The 23,153-nt window shown below is 43.7% G+C and overlaps 1 protein-coding gene across 1 annotated transcript in view; it reads left to right on the forward strand.

Annotated features, from left to right (window-relative positions):
- Positions 1-7,454: 7,454 nt before the first annotated feature.
- Positions 7,455-23,153, forward strand: part of TEX49 (testis expressed 49) — a 32,044-nt gene continuing 16,345 nt past the window's right edge. Inside the window, exon 1 of the mRNA XM_025403532.1 lies at positions 7,455-7,573. Coding sequence (XP_025259317.1) covers positions 7,495-7,573 — 79 coding nt within the window. The 5' untranslated portion in view covers positions 7,455-7,494. The remainder of the gene's footprint in view (positions 7,574-23,153) is intronic.

Consider the following 23,153-nt stretch of genomic DNA (forward strand, 5'->3'; position numbering starts at 1 on the left):
CGGCTAGTTTTTTGTATTTTTTAGTAGAGACGGGGTTTCACCGTGTTAGCCAGGATGGTCTCGATCTCCTGACCTCGTGATCCGCCCGTCTCGGCCTCCCAAAGTGCTGGGATTACAGGCTTGAGCCACCGCGCCCGGCCAGAATCCTGTGTCTTGCTTTGATAATATTTTGGGTTTTGTCATTTCTAGGCATAGGTGATCTTACTATGTTTGATTGTCATTCATTCTCAGAAGTGTTTCCATTTCAGGTCACCTCTGCCATATACTGCCTGTAGTTAGTACTAACTCCATTTTACCCTGGAGAAATTGAGGTTCAGGAAGATTTAAATGACTTACTTCTGGTTATAAGGTAAAATAACTTAGGATTTCAAACTTCTTCCCTCACAGACTCTTTACCATTAACAGAATAAGCACTTATAAAATAGATTTTTTAGTAGAATAAGCACTTTTTCAGTTATGTAGTCATGTATGTTTTCTTTTAATCAGCTGTGTTAGTCCATTTTCATGCTGCTGATAAAGACATACCCGAGACTGGGCAATTTACAAAGGAAAGAAGTTTAATGGAGATCTCACAGTTCCATGTGGCTGGGGAAGCCTCACAATCATGGCAAAAGGCAAGGAGCAAGTCACATCTTACCTGGATGACGGCAAGCAAAGAGAGAGTTTGTGCAGGCAAATTCCCATTTTTTAAAAAACCGTCAGATCTCAGGAGACTCATTCACTATCGTGATAACAGTGCAGGAAAGACCTGCCCCATAATTCAGTCACCTCCCACCGGGTTCCTCCTACCATATGTGGAAATTGTGGGAGTTACAATTCAAGATGAGATTTGGGTAGTGACACAGTGCCAAACCATATCATTCTGCCCCGGCCCCTCCCAAATCTCATGTCCTCACATTTCAAAATACAGTCATGCCTTCTCCACAGTCCCCCAAAGTCTCAACTCATTTCAGCATTAACTCAGAAGTCCACAGTCCAAAGTCTCATCTGAGACAAGCAAGTCCCTTGTACTTATTAGCCTGTAAAATCAAAAGCAAGTTAGTTACTTCCTAGATACAATGGCGGTACAGGCATTGGGTAAATACAGCCGTTCCAAATGGGAGAAATTGGCCAAAACGAAGGGGCTACAGGCCCCATGCAAGTCCAGAATCCAGCAGGGCAGTCAAATCTTAAAGCTCCAAGATGATCTCCTTTGACTCCATGTCTCACATCCAGGTCACACTGATCCAAGAGGTGGGTTCTCATGGTCTTGGGCATCTCCACCCCTGTGGCTTTGCAGGGTACAGCCTCCCTCCCATCTCCCTTTCCAGGCTGGTATTGACTGTCTGTGGCTTTTCCAGGTAAATGGTGCAAGCTGTTAATGGAGCTACCATGCTGGAGTCTGGAGGACCATGGCCCTCTTCTCACAGTTCCATGAGGCAGTGGCCCAGTAGGGATTCTGTGTGGGGGCTCCAACCCTACATTTCCCTTCCACACTGCCCTAGCAGAGGTTCTCCATGAGTGCCCTGCCCCTGCAGCAAACTTCTGCCTGGACATCCAGGTGTTTCCATACATCCTCTGAAATCTAGGCAGAGGTTCCCAAACACCAGTTCTTGACTTCTGTGCACTCGCAGGCTCAACACCATGTGGAAGCTGCCAAGGCTTGGGGCTTGCATCTCTGAAATCACAGCCCAAGTTCTGTGTTGGCCCCTTTCAGCCATGGCTGGAATGGCTGGGATGCAGGGCACCAACTCCCTAGGCTGCATGCAGCACACACGGGGACCCTGGGCCTGGCCCACAAAACCATTTTCTCCTAGACCTCTGGGCCCGTGATGGGAGGGGCTGCCATGAAGTCCTCTGACATGCCCTGGAGACATTTTCCCCATTGTCTTGGGTATTAACATTCGGCTCCTCTTTAGTTATGCAGATTTCCTCAGAAAATGGGTTTTTCTTTTCTATCACATCAGGCTGCAAATTTTCCAAACATTTATGTTCTGCTTCCCTTATAAAACTGAATGCCTTTAACAGCACCCAAGTCACCTCTTGAATGCTTTGCTGGTTAGACATTTCTTCTGCCAGATACCCTAAATCAGCTCTCTAAAGTTCAAAATTCCACAAATCTCTAGGATGAGCAAAATGCTGCCAGTCTGCTTGCTAAAATATAACAAGAGTCACCTTTGCTGCAGTTCCCAGCAAGTTCCTCATATCCATCTGATACCACCTCAGCCTGGACCTTATTGTCTATATCACTATCAGGCTTTTGGTCAAAGCCTTTCAGCAATTCTCTAGGAAGTTTGAAAGTTTCCCACATTTTCCTGTCTTCTTCTGAGCCCTCTAAACTGTTCCAACTTCTGCCTGTTACCCAGTTCCAAAGTTGCTTCCACATTTTGTGGTATCTTTTCAGCAACACCCCACTCCTGGTACCAATTGACTGTATTAGTCCATTTTCACACTGCTGATAAGACACACCCGAGGCTGGGCAATTTACAAAGGAAAGAAGTTTAATGGAGAACTCACAATTCCACATGACTGGGAAGCCTCACAACTGTGGCAGAAGGCAAGGAGGAGCAAGTCACATCTTAAGTGGATGGTGGCAGGCAAAGAGAGAGCTTGTGCAGGCAAACTCCCATTTTTTAAAAACCATCAGATCTCATGAGATTCATTAACTATCATGATAGCAGTGCAGGAAAGACCTGCCCCATAATTCAATCACCTTCCACCAGATTCCTCCTACGACACGTGGGAATTGTGGGAGTTACAATTCAAGATGAGATTTGGGTGGGGACACAGAACCAAACCATATCAACAACCAAGATCATTTCTTACAGATTCCTCTTGTCTAATTTTCTGACCTGTGCTTGGTTCTCCACTTAATCTGTTGGATTAATGACTCCATATTGAGTTTGCTATCTTGGTTAAGTATGCCACTCCTTAGGGCATACATTACCCTTAAAGAACAATTGACAAAATCTTAAACTAGAGGAATTTTCCTTTTTTACAAAATGTAAATATTACTCCATGTCTTATAAGCCATACCTATAGGGCTACTCCTCCTATTTACTAGAGACTAGCCTTGTTCTGGGTATATGATTCTACCATATTTCATGGCGTTTTGGGTTTGTTTGTTTGTTTGTTTGTTTTGTTGTTGTTGGACAGAGTTTTGCTCTTGTTGCCCAGGCTGGAGTGCAATGGTGCCATCTTGGCTCACTGCAACCTCCGCCTCCCGGGTTCAAGTGATTATCCTGCCTCAGACTCCTGAGTAGCTGGGATTACAGGCATGTGCCACCATGCTCAGCTAATTTTGTATTTTTAGTAGAGACAGGGTTTATCCATGTTGGTCAGGCTGGTCTCGAACTCCCCACCTTAGGTGATCCACCCGCCTCAGCCTCCCAAAGTGCTGGGATTACAGGTGTGAGCCACCATGCCTGGCCAGGGTTTTGTTTTATTATTTTTAAATTTTTATGTTTTCTGTGAAACAGCTTCAGAAGGTCCTAAGAATTTGTGGCCCTCTTTTTGTTTTTAGAGATGGGAGCTTGCTATGTTGCCCAGGCTGGATTCAAACTCCTAGGCTCAAGTGGTCCTCCAACCTCAGCCTCCCAAATATCTAGGACAACAGGCACATGCCACCACGCCCAACTAGATAATAACTTTTAAATAGTGGAACAATATGTCAAATTTTTGTGCTAGCAACAATGTAACAATGTAATGGCTTTAGACATGATATACTTTTTTTTTTTTTTTTTTTTTTCCTGAGACAGACTCTTGCTCTGTCACCCAGGCTGCAGTGTAGTGGCACAATCTCGGTTCCCTGCAACCTCACTTCCTAGACTCAAGCGATTCTCCTGCCTCAGCCTTCTGAGTAGCTGGGATTACAGGCCTATAACAACACACCCGGCCAATTTTTGTGTTTTTAGTAGAGATGGGGTTTCACCATGTTGCCCAGGGTGGTCTTGAATTCCTAGCCTCAGGTAATCCAACCACCTTGGCCTCCCAAAATGCAGGGATTACAGGCGTAAGCAGCCATGCCCAGCCAGACATGATACAGGCTTTAAAACTTAATCTGAATTATTAACATTTTCTCTATCACTTTCTTAAGTTCAGACGATCAACTAAATGAATAAATCAAGCTTTGTTTGTACTATTTGCCAATTTTTGTGATATAAATCCTCCCACCATGCTTGATTTCAATATGCCCATATGACATCACTGATCATAAAATTGGGAAAAGAGGCACATACCATCACATAGTATTTTCTCCAGACAGATAAAATAGATAGGGCGTTCCAGTTTTCAGTCTGACAGGTAAAGAGCTTGGAAGTCATCACTCCCATTTTCACAAGAAGGAAAAAGCCAAACAAACTGAAACTTAACAACCCTTCTTAGACCCTTCAGAGAATTGAGGTCCCAGGGCAAACCATCACCCCAAAATCTGGAGAGACATTTGGACTTAAAATAGGTGGAATAGAGAATCATGACTTACTTGGAGGAAAAACTACTACTGGAACCAGCAACTGGTAGAAATACTTATAGGGCAAGTGATTAATTGCTGGAGACTGAACATGGACTAGCTTGAGATTTTTTTTTAAACTCCTAGGGACCCAGTGTTAAGGAGTCCCCCACATTTTTGTGAGTTTTGCTTCCAACAGGGAGAGAGAGAAGTTAGCCATTTTGAAATACACCCAGAGCATTCTATGCTCCTTAACAAAGGCCTGCCTTCAAGGGAAACTGTTGAACAGAGCCTAACCAATGTGGAAGAAGGGATATATACCCAACAGAAGCCTCCTCTAAAAATGAGACAGTTGTGAAGGTCACACGTGCAATAAAAGACAGACCTAATAATAGAATTACGGAATGCTTTCCCCCATCCACTTTAATAGGGTTCCTGTTTAATAATGGGATTACAACGGAAAAAAACTGCAAGGCCCAGAGCCTATTTCAGGAAGAGTCTCTAAGGAAAGTTGAAGAGCAAGGGAGGCAAAAACAAGGACACCAGAGGAAATTTTAGCATCTAACACCTACAGCCATAGCAAACAGTAAACACAACCTAATTCCTAGCCATATAAACACAAAACCTTACCCTTACCCAATACATAATGTCCAACTTAAAACAATTATATGACATGCTAAAATGTAAAATATATATATACACACACACATTTATATACCCACATATACATATATACACACACGTGTGTGTGTGTGTGTGTGTGTGTGTGTGTGTGAGAAAGACAAAGCAAGCCAGGAGCAATGGCTTACGCCTATAATCCCAGTATTTTGGGAGGCTGAGGTGGGCAGATCACCTGAGGTCAGGAGTTTGAGACCAGCCTGGCCAACATGGCAAAACCCCGTCTCTACTAAAAATACAAAAATTAGCTAGGCAAGGTGGTGGGCACCTGTAATCCCAGCTACTCAGGGGGCTGAGGCAAAAGAATTGCTTGAACCCAGGAGGCGGAGGTTGCAGTGAGCTGAGATCGTGCCCCTACACTCCAGCATGGGTGACAGAGTGAGACTCCATCTCAAAAAAGACAAATCAAGCATCAGAACCAGACTCACATATGGCAGAAATTTTGGAATTATCAGACTGAGATTTTTAAATAACTATTAATATGTTAAGGACACTAATGGAAAAAGAGGACAACATTCAAGAACAAAGGGTAATGTAAGCAAAGAGATGAAAACTCTAAAGAATCAAAAGGAAATGCTAGAAATAAAAAAATACTGTAACAGAAATGAAGAATGCCTTTGGTGGGCTCATCAGTAGACTGAACCTGACAAAGGAAAAAAATCAGTGAGCTTGAAAATATGTCAATAGGAAACTTCCCAAACTGAAAAGCAAAGAGAAAAATGAATGAAAAAAGAGTGGAATATCCAGATGCAGTGGAAGTAAATTCAAGAGCACAGATAAGAGTAAAATAATCAGGAAGAGATGAGTTGTTAATATTTACTACTTTTATTTTATTTTATTTTATGACAAGATCTGGCTCTATCGCCAGTCTGGAGTGCAATGGCACAATCTCAGCTCACTGCAACCTCCACCACACAGGCTCAAGCCATCCTCCCACCTCAGCCTCCCAAGTAGCTGGGACTACATTCATGTACCACACCCAACTAATTTCTGTAGGTTTTATTTTTTTGTAGAGACAGGGTTTGCCCAGCCTGATTTCAAACTTGTGAGCTCAAAAGATCCATCTGTCTTGGCCTTCCAAAGTGGTGGGATTACAGGTGTGAGACACCACGCCTGGTGTACTACCTTTATTTTTAATATAACTTAGTCAATTGTAAGTTTAGTTAATGTAACTTTTAATAATGCCTTGTTCAATAATCACTTCACAAAATTAATGAAAATTTAACAAGCTTTCAAAATTCACTATGGATTGGCACACCACTGCTGAAACAAAGACTCATTGAAAGTATCCTATTCAGATTTCTCTTTTTTCCTGAATATAAGACTGGATAACTATTAACATTTAAATACTGGCAGGGCGTGGTGACTCACACCTGTAGTCACAGCACTTTGGGAGGCCAAGGAGGGCAGATCACTTGAGGTCAGCAATCCGAGACCAGACTGGTCAACTCTGTCTCTACTAAAAATATAAAAATTAGCCAGGTGTGGTGGCACGCCCCTGTAATCCCAGCTACTTGGAAGGCTGAGGCATGAGAATCTCTTGAAACCCGGGAGGCAGAGGTTGCAGTGAGCCGAGACAACGCCATTGCACTCCAGCCTGGGCAACGAGGGAGACTCTTAAAAAAAAAAAAAAAAAAAAGATTTAAGTTTCCATTATGTGCTGAACACTGTTCTAAGGAAATATGCATGTATTATCTCATTTGATTCTCATAACTATCAGATACTGTCATTGCCATTTTTTTTTATTTAAAATTAAAAATGGAGGCTTAGTTAATCTATTCAAAGTCAGACACCTAGAATATGGCATAACTAAGATATGAGCCCAGGTCAGTGCTCTTTCTACTCACTGCCTTCTGAAGCTTACAGTGGAAGACTAGGTCAAGAAAAGGTATACTGACAGGCCAGGCACGGTGGCTCACTCCTGTAATCCCAGCACTTTGGGAGGCTGAAGTGGGTGGATCACGAGGTCAGGAGACCGAGACCATCCTGGCTAACACGGTAAAACCCAGTGTCTACTAAAAATACAAAAAATTAGCAGGGTATGGTGGCAGGCGCCTGTAGTCCCAGCTACTCAGGAGGCTAAGGCGTGAACCTGGGAGGCAGAGCTTGCAGTGAGCCAAGACTGTGCCACTGTACTCCAGCCTGGGCAACAGAGTGAGACTCCGTCTCAAAAAAAAAAAAAAAAGGTATACTGACAATTGATTCCTCCATTTTCCTGAAGTTATTTAGCCCACTCCCACTCCAGCTCCACTGTGAACCTATAAATCCTGTGCCTCATTAGACAAAGGGAGTGTCAGTTGTGGTAATTCTTAGGACATTACCATGGTTACCAGACACAGAGTCCAGTGCCCCAACATGGACATTCCAGAAGAGGACAGGGAGGATCTGAGATGGCCTTCTTCAACTTGTATCTATTGGGATATCAAAATTCCTTTCGGAGCAAGAAAAGGAACGCAACTGAAGAAACAAGTAAGGGGAATATACGGTAGAGGGTTAGAAGGGCCACTTCTTTTCCTAGACGCTTCATGGCCACTTCCTAGCTATTTATTTTCCTACCTGGGGTTAGAGATTTATCCTCCAAGACCAACAGTTACACTAGTTAAAGTTGTGGAATAGGGCCGGGCATGGTGGCTCACACCTGTAATCCCAGCACTTTGGGAGGCCGAGGTGGGTGGATCACCTGAGGTCAGGAGTTCAAGACCAGCCTGGCCAACATGGTGAAAGTCCATCTCTACTAAAAATACAAAAATTAGCTGGGCATGGTGGCGTGTGCCTGTAATCCCAGCTACTCAGGAGGCTGAGGCAGGAGAACCGCTTGAACCCAGGAGGTGGAGGTTGCAGTGAGCTGAGGTCGTGCCATTGCCCTCCAACCTGGGTGACAAAGCGAGACTCTGTCTCAAAAAAAAAAAAATTGTGGAATAGGGACAATGTCCTTTCAGATTTGCTCTCCTGTCATTTAATATCCTTATTAAGACACACAATTTGGGCCAGGTGTGGTGGCTCACATGCAATCCCAGCACTTTGGCAGGCTAAGGCAGGAGGACTGCTTGAGTCCAGGAGTTCGAGACCAGCTTGGGCAACATAGTGAGACCATATCTCTATGAAAAGTTACACAAATTAGCTGGGTGTGGTAGTGCATGCCTGTGGTCCTAGCTAGTTGGGATGCTGAAGTAGGAGAATCACTTGAGCCCAGGAGGTCAAGGATGAAGTGAGCCATGATCACACCACTGTACTCCAGCCTGGGCAACGGAGCGAAACCATCTCAAAAAAAAAAAGACACACAATTTGTTCAACCAAATAAGTATATTCTTCGTCATTCATTTGCTCATTTAACCAACATTTGTTAAGCACCAGGCTTTATGTTCCAGGGATTATGTTGGTGACTAGGGTTAAGACCTCTGCTGTAAAGCGACTATCTCATGAGAAAGATAAGTATGCAAACAAAAATTGCAATATGTTGTATGATTACATTAAATATGGAATGTTCTAGAGCCACTAAGAAAGAAGTACCTGATACTATTGGATTTGGAATAAGAACAGGGGGTGGAGGATGGGGGAATCCTTCAGAGAAGACTTCACACAGGAAATGCTTCCAGAACCCGGTGTTAAAGGAAGATTGGAGTTCACTACAAAGAAGGGGATATAGCACAGACGAAGGAGCAGAGACCTAAGAGAGAACCATATTAAGTGAATTCCAAGTTCATGGGTACAGATAAAGGATAAAATGGAGAGGTGCTGGGAGGCAGTCATTGAAAACTAGGAAGGGGCCAGATAATTGAAGATGCTGTTAGCCATGCTAAGCATTTTAACTTTATAGAGAGCCATTGAATTTTTAGTAGGCAGTGAGCAGATCTATATTAGATTCAAAATGCCTAGCCATGCCTCACACATAATAGAGGTTTCATAAATACTTGTAGGGTGAATGGATGAATAAGTAAATTTGAATAACTATAAAACAGGAAGCTAGGGGAGGCTTTACAGGAGATATAACAATTGATTTCATCTTAAAAGATGAATTGTTGCCGGGCGCAGCAGCTCACGCCTGTAATCCCAGCACTTTGAGAGGCTGAAGCGGGCAGATCATGAAGTCAAGAGATCGAGACCATCCTGGCCAACATGATGAAACCCCATTTCTACTAAAAATACAAAAAAAATTAGCTGGGCATGGTGGCGCACGCCTGTAATCCCAGCTACCTGGGAGGCTGAGGCAGGAGAATCGCTTGAACCCGGGAGGCAGAGGTTGCAGTGAGCCGAAATTGCACCACTGCACTTCAGCCTGGCAACAGAGCGAGACTCCATCTCAAAAAAAAAAAAAAAAAAAAAAAAAAAAAAAAAAAAAAAAAAAAAAAAGATGAATTGTTTAAAAGCACAGATATGAAGGAAAAGGGTATTCCAGGTAGAATGGGGGACACATGTGAAGGAAATTAAGTTTAGGTGAGTGCTGAAGCAAAAGTTGTATTGGGGTGGGGGAAAAGGGACTGGGAAAGTATAAAAGCACAAAGTTAAGATTGTGGGCCGGGCACGGTGGCTGACGCCTGTAATCCCAGCACTTTGAGAGGCCGAGGCGGGCAGATCATGAGATCAGGAGTTCAAGAGCAGCCTAACCAACATAGTGAAACCCCGTCTCTACTAAAAATACAAAAATTAGCCGGGCGTAGTGGCATGCGCCTGTAATCCCAGCTACTCGGGAGGCTGAGGCAGGAGAATCACTGGAACCAGGGAGGCAGAGGTTGCTGTGAGCCGAGATCGCGTCATTGCACTCCAGCCTGGCTGACAGAGCAAGACTCTGTATGAAAAAAAAAAAAAGATTGTAAAGAACGATCTTACATAGGCCTCCATTGGTCACTCTCTGTCCTCTGCAATTCTATCAAAGAAGTTCTGTTTTACTATCCAGCTTCCAGGTAAGATTTGTGCAAAGGGTACCCCTGATGGACCTTAGAGACTCCTTAATATCCTTATACCAGTTCTTCCCCTTCCTACCCCAACTGGGTCCCAGCATTATGCCATGGGACTGTTTTTATCTCCAAATAAAGAGGAGCTCTTCTCTACCCTCTTTCAGAAAAACAAACTCTTTGGGAAACCTACAAATTTCCCCTTTTCCAGACCAAGACTAAGTCTCTCCTGGCTGCGCCAATCCTACCTACTCCTGCTAGATAGAATTCCCTCACCATGAAAAAACTGAGTATACAGCCGACCAGTTGTCCTACCTAGTTAGCTACTTAAGCACTGTTGAACAAGACTTAATACTGATCCAAAGAGGCCTGGGCATCATTTCTTTATAGGCTAGACAAAGTGGAAGCTTTTACTTTATAAAAACCAGAGCCCTCTGTGGGATGATAGAGAAGTATCCTGATATCATCTGCTATCTAAGTTTTCTCATTCTGGTGGCAGAAAATCAGAGGCAGGAGGCTTGGCCAAACCTGTGGAATGTAAGGTTAGAGGAAAGATTGAACATCAAATATGCCATCCCTACTCCCTGCTCACTTCCCGTCCACCCCAATTTTACACCCTCCAGTTACTCTCTCAAAATACGGACTTCAACTTGCCAGTTTCTAATTAATCCATGCTTTTGTTGGCTCCGGCACTTTATAATAAACAACTACTTATTATGCAGTATAGCAGGCACTGTACTAAGCACGCTACATGCTTAATTTCATTTAATACTCTAACATTCCTGTGAGGTAGGTATTACTGTTCCCTTTTTATCAGTAAGAAAACTGAGGCTCAGGCCGGGCACCGTGGCTCACGCCTGTAATCCCAGTACTTTGGGAGGCCAAGGCGGGTGGATTACCTGAGGTCAGGAGTTCGAGACTAGTTCAAAACACAGCAATCTGTCAGTTCCATTTTTTCCCAAACTGCCTATCCTACTGTAGTCTAGACTGTTCATTCTCAAAGCCTGTTGCAAAACTATTGTCCTGGGACTTGCTTTTGCCTCTCTCCAAGGTAGTATTCACTGTTTCCTGGATCCCATGTTTTTTTTCTTGGCTTACTCCCTCCCTTTCCTGCAATATACCAAGAATTTTTATAAGAATGCATAGGAGGTATATTTATGAGTCCAGAATGGCTTTATTCTATACCCTCACACTTGATTGATAGTTTTTCAAGATAGGAAATTCTAGGTTGAAAATCATTTTCTGAAAATTTTGAAGCTGTTTTTATTGTCCTCTAGCTTCCAGTTACATTCCTTTGTATGTAACTAATTTCTTCCTTTCTGGAAGTTTTTTTTTTTTTTCTCTCTGAGATAGGGTCACCCATGCTGAAGTGCAGTGGCACAATTTTGGCTCACTGTGCTCAATCTCTGCTTCCTGTGCTCAAGCGATCCTCCCACCTCAGCCTCCTTAGTAGCTGGAACTACAGGCACACACCACCATGCCTGGCTAATTTTTTATATTTTTTGTAGATATGGGGTCTTGCCATGTTGCCCATGCTGGTCTCAAACTCCTGCAATCAAGCAATCCGCTTGCCTCAGCCTCCCAAAGTGCTAGGATTACAGGCGTGAGCCACTTCGCCCGGCCTCTGGAAACTTTTGATTTTCTTTTTGTTCTGTAGTATTCTGATATTTCAAAATGATGGAATTTATTGTAAGTCTTTTCTCATTCATTGTTTTGAACACTCCATGAGCTCTTTCATTCTGGAAATTTATGCTTTCCATTTCTGAGAAATTTTATTTTAATTTTTAATTTATTGTTTTCTTTCTTCTTTTTCAAACTACCATTTGTCAGTTATAAAGTCTCCCAAATTGATCTTCTAACATTAATCTTGATATTATTATTATTATTAATTACTATTTTTGAGACAGGGTCTTGCTCTGTCACCCAGGCTGGAGTGCAGTAGAACAGTCATGGCTTACTGCAGCCTCAACCTCCCAGGCTCAAGCGATGCTCCCAGCTCAGCCTCCCTGAGTAGCTGGGACTACAGGTGCAGGCTACCATGCCTGGCTAATTTTTGTATTTTTTAGTAGAAATGGAGTCTCCCTGTGTTGCCCAGGATGATCTGGAACTCCTAAGCTCAAGCAATCTGCCCACTTTGGCCTCCCAAAGTGCTGGGATTACAGGTGTGAGCCACCATGTCTGGCTTAATTTTCTTTATCATCATCATTATTATTACTATTTATTCTTTGGAAGGCTTCCTTAATTTTATCTTGCAACCTCGTGTTAATTAGCTATTGCTGTATAACATATTACCCTAAAATATGCAGGCTTATAACAGCAAATATTATTTTACAGTTTCTGTTAATCCAGAAGCAACTTATCTAGATAATTCTGGCTCAGGATCTCTCACATGGTTGCAGACAGGATGTCAGCAGGGGCTGTAGCCATATAATGGTTGGAGATTGGGTGGGAGCTGAAGGAGCCATTTCCAGGATATCTGGTGACCTCAGTTTCTCTGTGGGTATTGACGAGACACCCCAGTTTCTCGCCATATGGGCCTCTCCATAAGCGGTTTGAGTATTCTTGTATAGCACTTAACTTTCTTCAGAGCAAGTGATCAGAAAGAAGGAAGGGAGCCAAAATGCATTTTTATGACTTAGTCTCAGAAGTGACTGTCACTTTACCTTTTCTATTTGTTAGAAGAGAATTACTAAATCCAGCCCATACCCAAGGGAGGCGGAAGCTCTACTTCTTGAGGGGAGGTTTATCAAAGGATTTGTGGAAATATGTGAAAACCAGCACACCCTCATATCAGAACTTTTTTTTTTCTGCTTTTGTTTTCTTCATGCAGTAGATAAGAACATTTTATCTTGGTTATTATATTGTATTTTAATTTCCAAGGACCATTTTTGGTCCTCTGATTTTCCTTTTTTATATTTTCTCATTTGTCCATGAATATATACTTTATTTGAAGTTCTCTTCCTTGCATCGACTCTTTTTCCCTCTGAGCCCTTTTTCCTATGAGTTTATTTTGGTATCTTGTTTTTCTCAGTGATTACTCTCCTCAGATAACTAGTGATCCTTGGCTTTCCATTCTGATTTAAGAGTAAGAAACAAACAAAAAAAGCTAACTAGAAACTGATGGAGGGAGTTGTCCATTATGGGCTTCATTCCAGAGCTTTCCTCTGGCTCTCTATAATTTCTCTGGGGAAGAATCTTATTATTCCTTCTCTGGGTATTGCTTATATGCTTATCTATTAGCATGCTGGGGCTAGGACAGAAGAAGGTATTGAGGGTTTTAATTTTGAGGATCCTGACTTTTTTAACTTAATCACCAGATTTTCTGTCCTACACCTGTGCCAGCTATATTAGTCGGTTCTCACATTGCTTTAAAGAATGACCTGAGACTGAGTAATTATAAAAAAAAGAGAGAGATCTAATTGTCTCCGTTCTACAGGCTGTACAAGAAGCATGGCAGGGGAAGCCTCAGGAAACTTACAATTATGGTGGAAGGCGAAGGGGAAGCAGGCATGTTCTACGTGGTTGGAGTAGGAGAAAAAGAGAAGAGAGAAGGGGTGGGTGGTTGGTGCTATCCACTTTCAAACAACTAGATCTTGTGAGAACTCACTCACTATCACGAGAACAGCAAGGGGGAAATCCGACCCCATAATATAATCACCTTCCACCAGGTACCTCCTCCAACACTGGAGATTACAATTCGATAGGAGGTTTGGGTAGGGACATAAATCCAAACCATATTACCAGTCTTCACAGTGAATCCTGTCCAGGGGTGCAGGGCCTCCTAGATTCAGGTCCTCTAGAGAAATCTTACATTCCATTTTCAGGGCAGGGTAGTTTGCCTGGTTTAGCCAGATGCTCTGACAGTTTCAGTGACTCCCTTCCTGTTCTCAAGCCTATTCCCTACTCCTACCATCTGTGGTACCCATTACATTCTAAGTTTTGGGCCTTTCAGATGAATTAGCTCAATTCTAGATGTATTCTCCGCTACAGAAACTTAGGTAACAACATTATTTACTGTGTTAGGTTAATTGCCACTCTTCTGTCCACTTTGCATTTTCCAAAAGGTATTTCTACTGAAATATCTCATGTGCTCTTATATCCTTGCCCACTGTTTTTGCCCTTGAAGATTAATATTATTGTGATTATGATGATGACAATGTCATTTTAGCAAATTTGGGAGGAAAAGGAAATAAAGCCAATAAGGTCAATCTACCATTTTTAAAAACTTTTCTTGCTAATGTAACTTCAAAATTATAGAAAATGTGTAAGACTTGTGGAAAGAATTTCTCTACACCCTTTACCCAAGTTAACTCATTGTTAATTTTGCCACTCTGTTTTTTGCTTTGTCTCTACTATAATATCTACTTTATCTCAGATAGTTGAGAATAAGTTGCTTATATTATATCTCTTCCCGTCTAAATAAATAAGCTTGTATCTCCCAACAACAACTCACCGTATAGGTATCAAACTCAGCAAATCTTAACACTGATACAATGCTGTTACATAATTACCTACAGTGCATTTTTCAGTTTTGCCAATTGTTTCATAAATGTCTTTTTTTTTTTTTTTTTTTGAGATGGTGTCTCACTGTCGCCGAGGCTGGAGTGCAGTGGCGTGATCTTAGCTCACCGCAAGCTCTGCCTCCCGGGTTCAGGCCATTCTCCTGCCTCAGCCTCCGGAGTAGCTGGGACTACAGGGGCCCGCCAGCACGCCCAGCTAATTTTTTTGTATTTTTAGTACAGACGGAGTTTCACTGTTTTAGCCAGGATGGTCTCTGTCTCCTGACCTCGTGATCTGCACACCTTGGCCTCCCAAAGTGCTGCGATTACAGGCGTGAGCCACTGCGCCCCACCCTTTTTTTTTTTTTTTTTTTTTAAGACAGGATCTTACTCCATCTTCCAGGCTTCAGTGCAGTGAGGTGATCACGGTTTACTGCAGCCTTGAGCTCCTGGGCTCAAGTGATTCTCCCACCTCAGACTCCCAAAGTGCTGGAATTATAGGCATGAGCCATCACACCTGGGCACCTTTTTTTTTTTTTTTTTTAAGAGAGGAGGTCCCAGCCTGGCCAACATGGTGAAACATAGTCTCTGCTAAAAATACGAAAATTAGTCAGGCATGGTGGCAGGTGCCTCTAATGCTAGCTACTCAGGAGAATGAGGTGGGAGGATTGCTTGAACCTGGGAGATGGAGGTTGCCGTGAGCCAAGATCACGCCATTGCACTCCAGCCTGGGTGACAGAGACTCCATCTTAAAAATTAAAAATAAAAGAGATGAGGTCTCGCTATGTTGCCCAGACTGTCCATTAATGTCTTTTGGAGCAAAATTTTTCCTTCCAGGGTCCAGTTAAGGATCAACCCATTGCATTTAGTAAGCATGTCTCTTTAGTCTCCTTTAATCTGGAATAGTTCCTTCACCTTCGTTTCATGATACTGCCTTTTTTTTGAGACGGAGTTTTGCTCTTGTTGCCCAGGCTGGAGTGCAGAGGCTCACCGCAATCTCCGCTGTCCAGGTTCAAGCGATTCTCCTGCCTTAGCCTCCCAAGTAGCTGGAATTACAGGCATGCGCCACCTGGCCCAAATAATTTTGATTTTTAGTAGAGATGGGGTTTCTCCATGTTGCTCAGGCTGGTCTCGAACTCCCAACCTCAGGTGATCCACCCACCTCTGCTTCCCAAAGTGCTGGGATTAGAGGCATGAGTCACCACGCCTGGCTAGTATTGACATTTTTGTAATAGTATAGGCAAGACATTGTGTAGAATATTTCATAATTTGGATTTTTCTGATGTTTCTCATGATTAGATTGAGTTTAAACATCTTTGGCAGGAATAAGTGACATTATGTCCTCAGTACATCATATCGGGAGGCTCATGATGTCATTTTGTCCCATTACTGGTAATGTGAACTTTGACCACTTAAGGTGTAATTGTTGGTTTTCTTCACTGTCAAGTTACCATTCTTCTTTGGTAACCAATAATTTCTGGTAAGATTCTTTGGAAAAATGTAAGTATCCTATTCTTTATTATTATTATTTTTTTTTGACAAGGTGTCACTCTGTTGCTCAGGCTTGAGTGCAGTGGCACAATCACAGCTCACCACAGCCTTGACCTCCCAGACAAGCAATTCTCCAATCTCAGCCTCCCAAGTAGCTGGGACTACAGATGCCCACCACCACACACAGCCAACTGTTTTTATTTCTAGTAGAAGGTCTACTAGACCTGGGCTATGTTGCCCAGGCTATTCTCAAATTCCTGAGCTCAAGCGATTCTCCCGCCCCAGCCTCCCTAAGTGGTGGAATTACAGGCATGAGCCATTGCACCTAGTCAACTATCCTATTCTTCATCAAATTTTCACCCACTAATTTTAGTGTCGATTGATGGTTTTGTGTGAATCTGTTATTTCTGTAATAATTGCAAAATTGTGATTTTCTAACTCCAATCCATTTTAACTCAAAGTTTACTACAATTAAAAAAAAAATTTTTTGTAGACACAGGGTCTCACTTGTTGCCCAGGTTGGTCTCGAGCCCCTGGCCTCAAGCAATCCTTCTGTCTGGGCCCCCCGAAGCACATATCACAGGCATGAGCCACCTCACCTAGCCCCCAGCTTTTAAATGACCCACCTTTTTTGAGTTTTTCCAAAACATTCAGCTTCATTTTCCTTTCCTTTTCTTTTTTTTCTGTTTTTTGTTTGTTTGTTTGTTTTGTTTTTTGAGACAGAGTCTCACTCTGTTGCCGAGGCTGGAGTGCAATGGCACAATCTCGGATCACTGCAACCTCTGCCTCCCGGGTTCAAGCGATTCTCCTGCCTCAGCCTCCCGAGTAGCTGGGATAACAGGCACCTGCCACCTGTTATCCAAATATTTGAACTGATGGACAGTATGTGTGGAGAAAAAGGGCTGTGGCTTTTATTTATTTTATTTTTGTTTTTATTTTTTTTTAGATGGAGTTTCGCTCTTGTTGCCCAGGCTGGAGTGCAGTGGCACGATCTCTGCTCAAGGCAACCTCCACCTCCCAGGTTCAAGTGATCCTCCTGCCTCAGCCTCCCGAGTAGCTGGGATTACAGACTTGTGCCGCCATGCCTGGCCCCATCTTTTTATTCTTAATTTACAAAGGATTATAAGCTCTGCCTCCAGGGCTCAAGCAATTCTTGTGCCTTAGCCTCCGGAGTAGCTAGGATTACAGGCCTGTGCCTCCACACCAGGCTAATTTTTGTATTTTTAGTAGAGGTGGGGTTTCTCCATGTTAGTCAGACTGGTCTTGAACTCCTGACCTTGTGATCTGCCCGCCTTGGCCTCTGAAGGTGCTGGGATTACAGGCGTTAGCCACCATGCCCGGCCTCAGCTTCATTTTTATAAAAGCCACTGCCGGCCGGGCGCGGTGGCTCAAGCCTGTAATCCCAGCACTTTGGGAGGCCGAGATGGGCGGATCACGAGGTCAGGAAATCGAGACCACCCTGGCTAACACGGTGAAACCCCGTCTCTACTAAAAAAAAAAATACAAAAAACTAGCCGGGCGAGGTGGCGGGCGCCTGTAGTCCCGGCTACTCGGGAGGCTGAGGCAGGAGAATGGCGTAAACCCGGGAGGCGGAGCTTGCAGAAAAAAAAAAAAAAAAAAAGCCACTGCCACGCCGGGCGTGGCATTTTGAGAGGCCAAGACTGGTGGATTGCTTGAGCCCAGGAATCTGAGGCCAGCCTGGGCAACATGGTGAACCTCATCTCTACAAAAAATACAAAAATTAACCTGGTGTGGGGCACAGGCCTGTAATCCTAGCTACTCAGGAGGCTAAGGCACAAGAATTGCTTGAGCCCTGGAGGCAGAGGTTGTAATCCTTTGTAAATTAAGGATAAAAAGGTGGGGCCAGGCCTGGTGGCTCACACCTGTAATCCCAGCACTTTGGGAGGCCAAGGCGGGCGGAGCGCGAGGTCAGGAGATCGATACCATCCTGGCTAACACGGTGAAACCCCATCTCTACTAAAAATACAAAAAAATTAGCTGGGTGTGGTGGCAGGCGCCCGTAGTCCCAGCTACTGGCGGTGGGGGGTGGGGTGGTGCTGAGGCAGGAGAATGGCTTGAACCCGGGAGGCGGAGCTTGCAGTGAGCTGAGATCACACCACTGCTGCACTGCAGCTTGGGGGAGGGTGCGAGACTCCATCTCAAAAAAAAAAAAAAAAAAAAAAAAAAAAGAATAAAAAGATGTTTCTCAGCATAATACACACCTCCCGCCTCACATCATACACAAAAATAAATTCCCGAGGCTGAGGCAGGCGGATCATTTGACAAGGTCAGGAGTTCCAGACGAGCCTGACCAACATGGTAAAACCCCGTCTCTACTAAAAATGCAAAAAAATTAGCTGGGCTTCATGGTGCTTGCCTATAGCCCAGCTACTTGGGAGGCTGAGGCCAGAGAATCACTTGAACCCAGGAGGCGGATATTGCAGTGAGCCAAGATCGCACCTCCCAGCCTGGGTGGCAGAGCGAGACTTTGTCTCAATCAATCAATCAATTTCAGATGAATTAGAGAGTTCAATAAATAAAACTACGGAAATATTAGAAGAAAACATAGAATATTTGTATATTCTTAGCAGGGTTTTGCAAATCTTTCTTTATTAGACATTAAGCCCAGAAGCCTAAAAGAAAATATTGACAATTTTTACTAAAAAATAATTTAATTGTGTATCAAAAGACATCATAAACTTAAAATCAAGAGAGAGACTGAGTGAAAATATTTGTCATATATAGATGGGTGTATATCTACATGCACATATACACACATATATAAACGCACACATACTTACATGTTCATATGTATAAATCATGTATGCAGTAATATTGAGAATATATAAAAAGCTTCTAAGTAAAGCACCAAGCCAGACTCCCCCTCTAATCCAACATCAAATATTTATTTATTGGGAATTGATTGTGCCAGCCACTGTGTAAGACACTAGAAATATAACAGTGATTAACACAGACAATAAAACTAGTAAATAAATAAACAAGATACAAATTATGCCGAGTCCTGGGGAGAAAATAAAGGGGCAATGCAATAGAAGAGAAGTCCTAAAGTGCTGGCCTGGATGCCAGATGTAGCCTGATGCCATGCTCAGTTTGCAGAGTGCTTTGTAAAAAAAAATGTAGACCAACATCTAAAAATCCAGAGATTTCATGTAAAACCAACATTTCTGACTTCTCTTTAAAAATTAGATTTGGGGGCTGGGCACAATGGCTTACACCTGTAATCCAAGCACTTTGGGAGGCCAAGGCGGGTGGATCATCTGAGGTCAGGAGTTTAAGACCAGCCTGGCCAACATGGCGAAACCTGTCTCTACTAAAAACACAAAAATTAGCTGGGCATGGTGGTGCATGCCTGTAATCCCAGTTACTCGGGAGACTGAGGCAGAAGAATCACTTGAACCCGGGAGGCAGAGGTTGCAGTGAGCCGACATTGTGCCCCTGCACTTTAGCCTGGGCAACAAAGTGAGACTCCGTCTCAAAAAAAAAAAAAAAAAAAAAAAAATTAGATTTGGCCACACTGGCCCTAAACTGTGGCTGTAAATGACAACAAACAGGTAGAATAAAGTAGCAGCTTCCCCTTCAGATGGTACAGGTTTCTTACCCAGCTTGCTTTACTCATAAGCATTATCTGCCTGGCCCTTATGGACAACTGAGTTTGAAGATGCCATAATGAAGAGTAACTTGGAGAGGCAGCTTTATTTTATTTTGTTTTTTTAACTTTTACTTTATTTCATTTTTTTTGAGAGGCAGCATCTCCTTTTGTTGCCCAGGCTGGTCTTAAACTGGGCTCAAGTGATCCTCCTGCCTCAGCCTCCCAAAATGCTGAGATTACAGGTATGAGCCACCATGCCTAACAAGAGGCCCTCTTTAGACAGATAATTCAATGAAGTAATGTTTGAGCTACAGCCTGAAGAATGAGAAGCTTGTCATGTATAGAGCTAAGCCTAGGGCTTCATCTTCGTAAGAACAGATTCAAAATCAAGAAAAAATTCAAAGCCAAAACTGTAGCAGGGTACCTTCACCTCCCACTTTGATCAGATTGCTTTCATTGCATCCCAGCCCTGAAATTCATCTCCCAGTTCTGACACCCTTTTTAATAGTGCAAACCCTAACATAGCTATGCACTGTGCCCATCATCCATGACCTCATAACAAAAGGAACCATAGAATAGTATTTCTGATGCCACAATCCCTTTTCACAAAGACATTCAGGCAACTTGGCTACCCTCCGCCAAGTTTGGCTTCAACCATATCATTCAATCTTCCACCTGAAAATTGCATTCAATAGTAATTTTCTTCTATTCTTAGTACTTTCTTGAAGCCACTTGAATTGCCCCAGAGTTGAAGTCTGTGTCCACATGGCCAAGCTGTGAGACACACAGGCTGACCTCTAGGAGTTCATTATAAGGCCATGAAAAGTGTGCTCCAGAGAAACCTGTCGAGACAAAGGTGACTTTATTTAGCTTTTATCTAGGATGTTTAGTCTTCCTAGAGTGACGAGTACCATAACCACAGATGTCAAGTGGGAACTCAGGGCAGCCTGACAATCCTATCATGTTCCCCTAGTCACTCTCCCAATACTCAAGTCAACTATTTCACATCCCCTCCTTGGAGATCTAAAGCCCCTCTCCCATCCTCACTCTGAGCTAACTTCCTTGCTCCTTATTTCACTAAGAAAATTAGAAGGAATCAAAGACTTTCCATCATCACATCTAACATTCCACTCCATTCCCTCTGGTTCAATGAATGAACTGATTCCATTTGTGTACTGGAGCCCATCCCTTCTCATCTACTCTAGGATTTTGCTCCTAAAACTATCACCTTCTCCCTCAGGATTCTCCTTCTTCCCAGATCATTTCCGTCAGTATACAAATATGCTATAATCTCTTCCATCTGGCAGGGGAAGGGAAGAAACCTCCCTTGGCCACGTGGTCCCCTCAAGCTATTGCCCTCATTTCTTTTTCCACCCTACTCTCCCCACTACCATCCGGATTATATCAAAATTCCTGGAAAGAGAAGTTTACACTCGCAGTCTAGGGGGGGAAAAAAAAAAGGCATGCCAATTGCCCTTGCTTTAAATCCATGATCACCAAACTTAGTGGGTCGTCTTGTGGTGATTATCACTGCCCAGAAGTCAAACTACATTTCCTTGTTCCATTCACTCTCCTCATCTGCTGGAGGCCTTTTCCTACCTTCTCCTGTTTCTTCAAACCTCCAACACCTCCTCCCCCCATCCTCATTCTCATATAATGAGTTGCCTTCCATTTCAAAGAGAAAACAGAAGCAATTGGTAGATAATTGCCATAAGCTATCACAAACCACATCTATCCATCTACCTGCATCTGTGCCCATATATCTCCTATTATCATGAATGAATGGCCCACACACCTATTAAGAAAAACCCCCTCCACTTTTGACGAGATCCCATTTCTTTTTGCCTTCTCCAAAACACCACTCCAATAATTCTTCTCACTCTTGTATTAATTTGTCCATCTATAATTTCCTCTTCTGGCTGAGCCCAGTGGCTCACACCTGTAATCCCAGAACTTTGGGAGGCCGAGGCAGGTGGATCACTTGAGGCCAGGAGTTCAAGACCAACCTGACCAACATGGTGAAAACCCATCTCTACTAAAAATACAAAAATTAGCCAGGCGTGGTGGTGCACACCTGTAGTGCCAGCTACTTGGGAGTCTGAGGCAGGAGAATCACTTGAACCTGGGAGGCGAAGGCTGCAGTGGACCAAGATCGTGCCACTGCACTCCAGTCTGGGCGACAGAGCAAGACTCAGTTCCCCCCCCCAAAAAAATATATTTCTTCTTCCATCTTAAAACCCCACATTTCCTATTTCCCTGCTCCCCATAGAGCAAAATTCCTCATAAGAGTTATCTGTTTGGGCCAGGCACGGTGGCTCATGCCTGTAACCCCAACACTTTGGGAGGCCAAGGCGGGCAGATCACCTGAGGTCGGAAGTTCAAGACCAACTTGACCAAAATGGGGAAACTCTGCTCTACTAAAAATACAAAATTAGCCAGGCATGGTGGCACATGCCTGTAATCCCAGCTACTCAGGGGGCTGAGGCAGGAGAATCGCTTGAACCCGGGAGGCAGAGGTTTTGGTGAGCCAAGATCGTGCCATTGCACGGCAGCCTGGGCAACAGGAGCGAAACTCGGTCTCAAAAAAAAAAAAAAAAAAAAAAAAAAGAGTTGTCTGTTTTTTCTGTCGCTGGTTCTTCTTAAAATTTTTTTTTTTTTTTTTTTTTTTTAAATTTTTGCAACGGAGTCTTGCTCTGTTGCCCAGCCTGGAGTGCAGTGGCGTGATCTTGGCTCACTGGAAGCTCCGCCTGCCGGGTTCACGCATTCTCCTGCCTCAGCCTCCCGAGTAGCTGGGACTACAGGTGCCCGCCACCACGCCTGGCTAACTTTTTGTATTTTTAGTAAAGAAGGGGTTTCACCGTGTTAGCCAGGATGGTCTCGATCTCCTGACCTCGTGATCCGCCCACCTTGGCCTCCCAAAGTGCTGGGATTACAGGCGTTAGCCATTGTACCCAGCCTGTCTCTGGTTCTTCTGCCATTCTCTCTTGAGCCCACACCAACCCAGGCTCTTGCCATAACCACACCATTAAAACTGCTTCAGGCTGAGTGCAGTGGCCCAGGCCTGTAATCCCAGTATTTTGGGAGGCCGAGGCAGGAGAATCACTTGAGTTAGGAGTTTTAGACCAGCCTGGGTAACAGAGTGAGACCTCATCTCTACTAAAAATCAAAAAAATCGGCCGGGCGCGGTGGCTCAAGCCTGTAATCCCAGCACTTTGGGAGGCCGAGACGGGCGGATCACGAGGTCAGGAGATCGAGACCATCCTGGCGAATACTGTGAAACCCCGTCTCTACTAAAAAATACAAAAAACTAGCCGGGCGAGGTGGCGGGCGCCTGTGGTCCCAGCTACTTGGGAGGCTGAGGCAGGAGAATGGCGTAAGCCCGGGAGGCGGAGCTTGCAGTGAGCCGAGATCCCGCCACTGCACTCCAGCCTGGGCGACAGAGCGAGACTCCGTCTCAAAAAAAAAAAAAAAAAATCAAAAAAATTAGCTGGGGATGGTGGCATGCACCTTTAGTCCCAGTTATTAGGGATGCTGAGGAGATAAGATTGCTTGAACCC

This window comes from Theropithecus gelada, chromosome 11, assembly GCF_003255815.1.
Source record: "Theropithecus gelada isolate Dixy chromosome 11, Tgel_1.0, whole genome shotgun sequence".
NCBI lineage: Eukaryota > Metazoa > Chordata > Mammalia > Primates > Cercopithecidae > Theropithecus > Theropithecus gelada.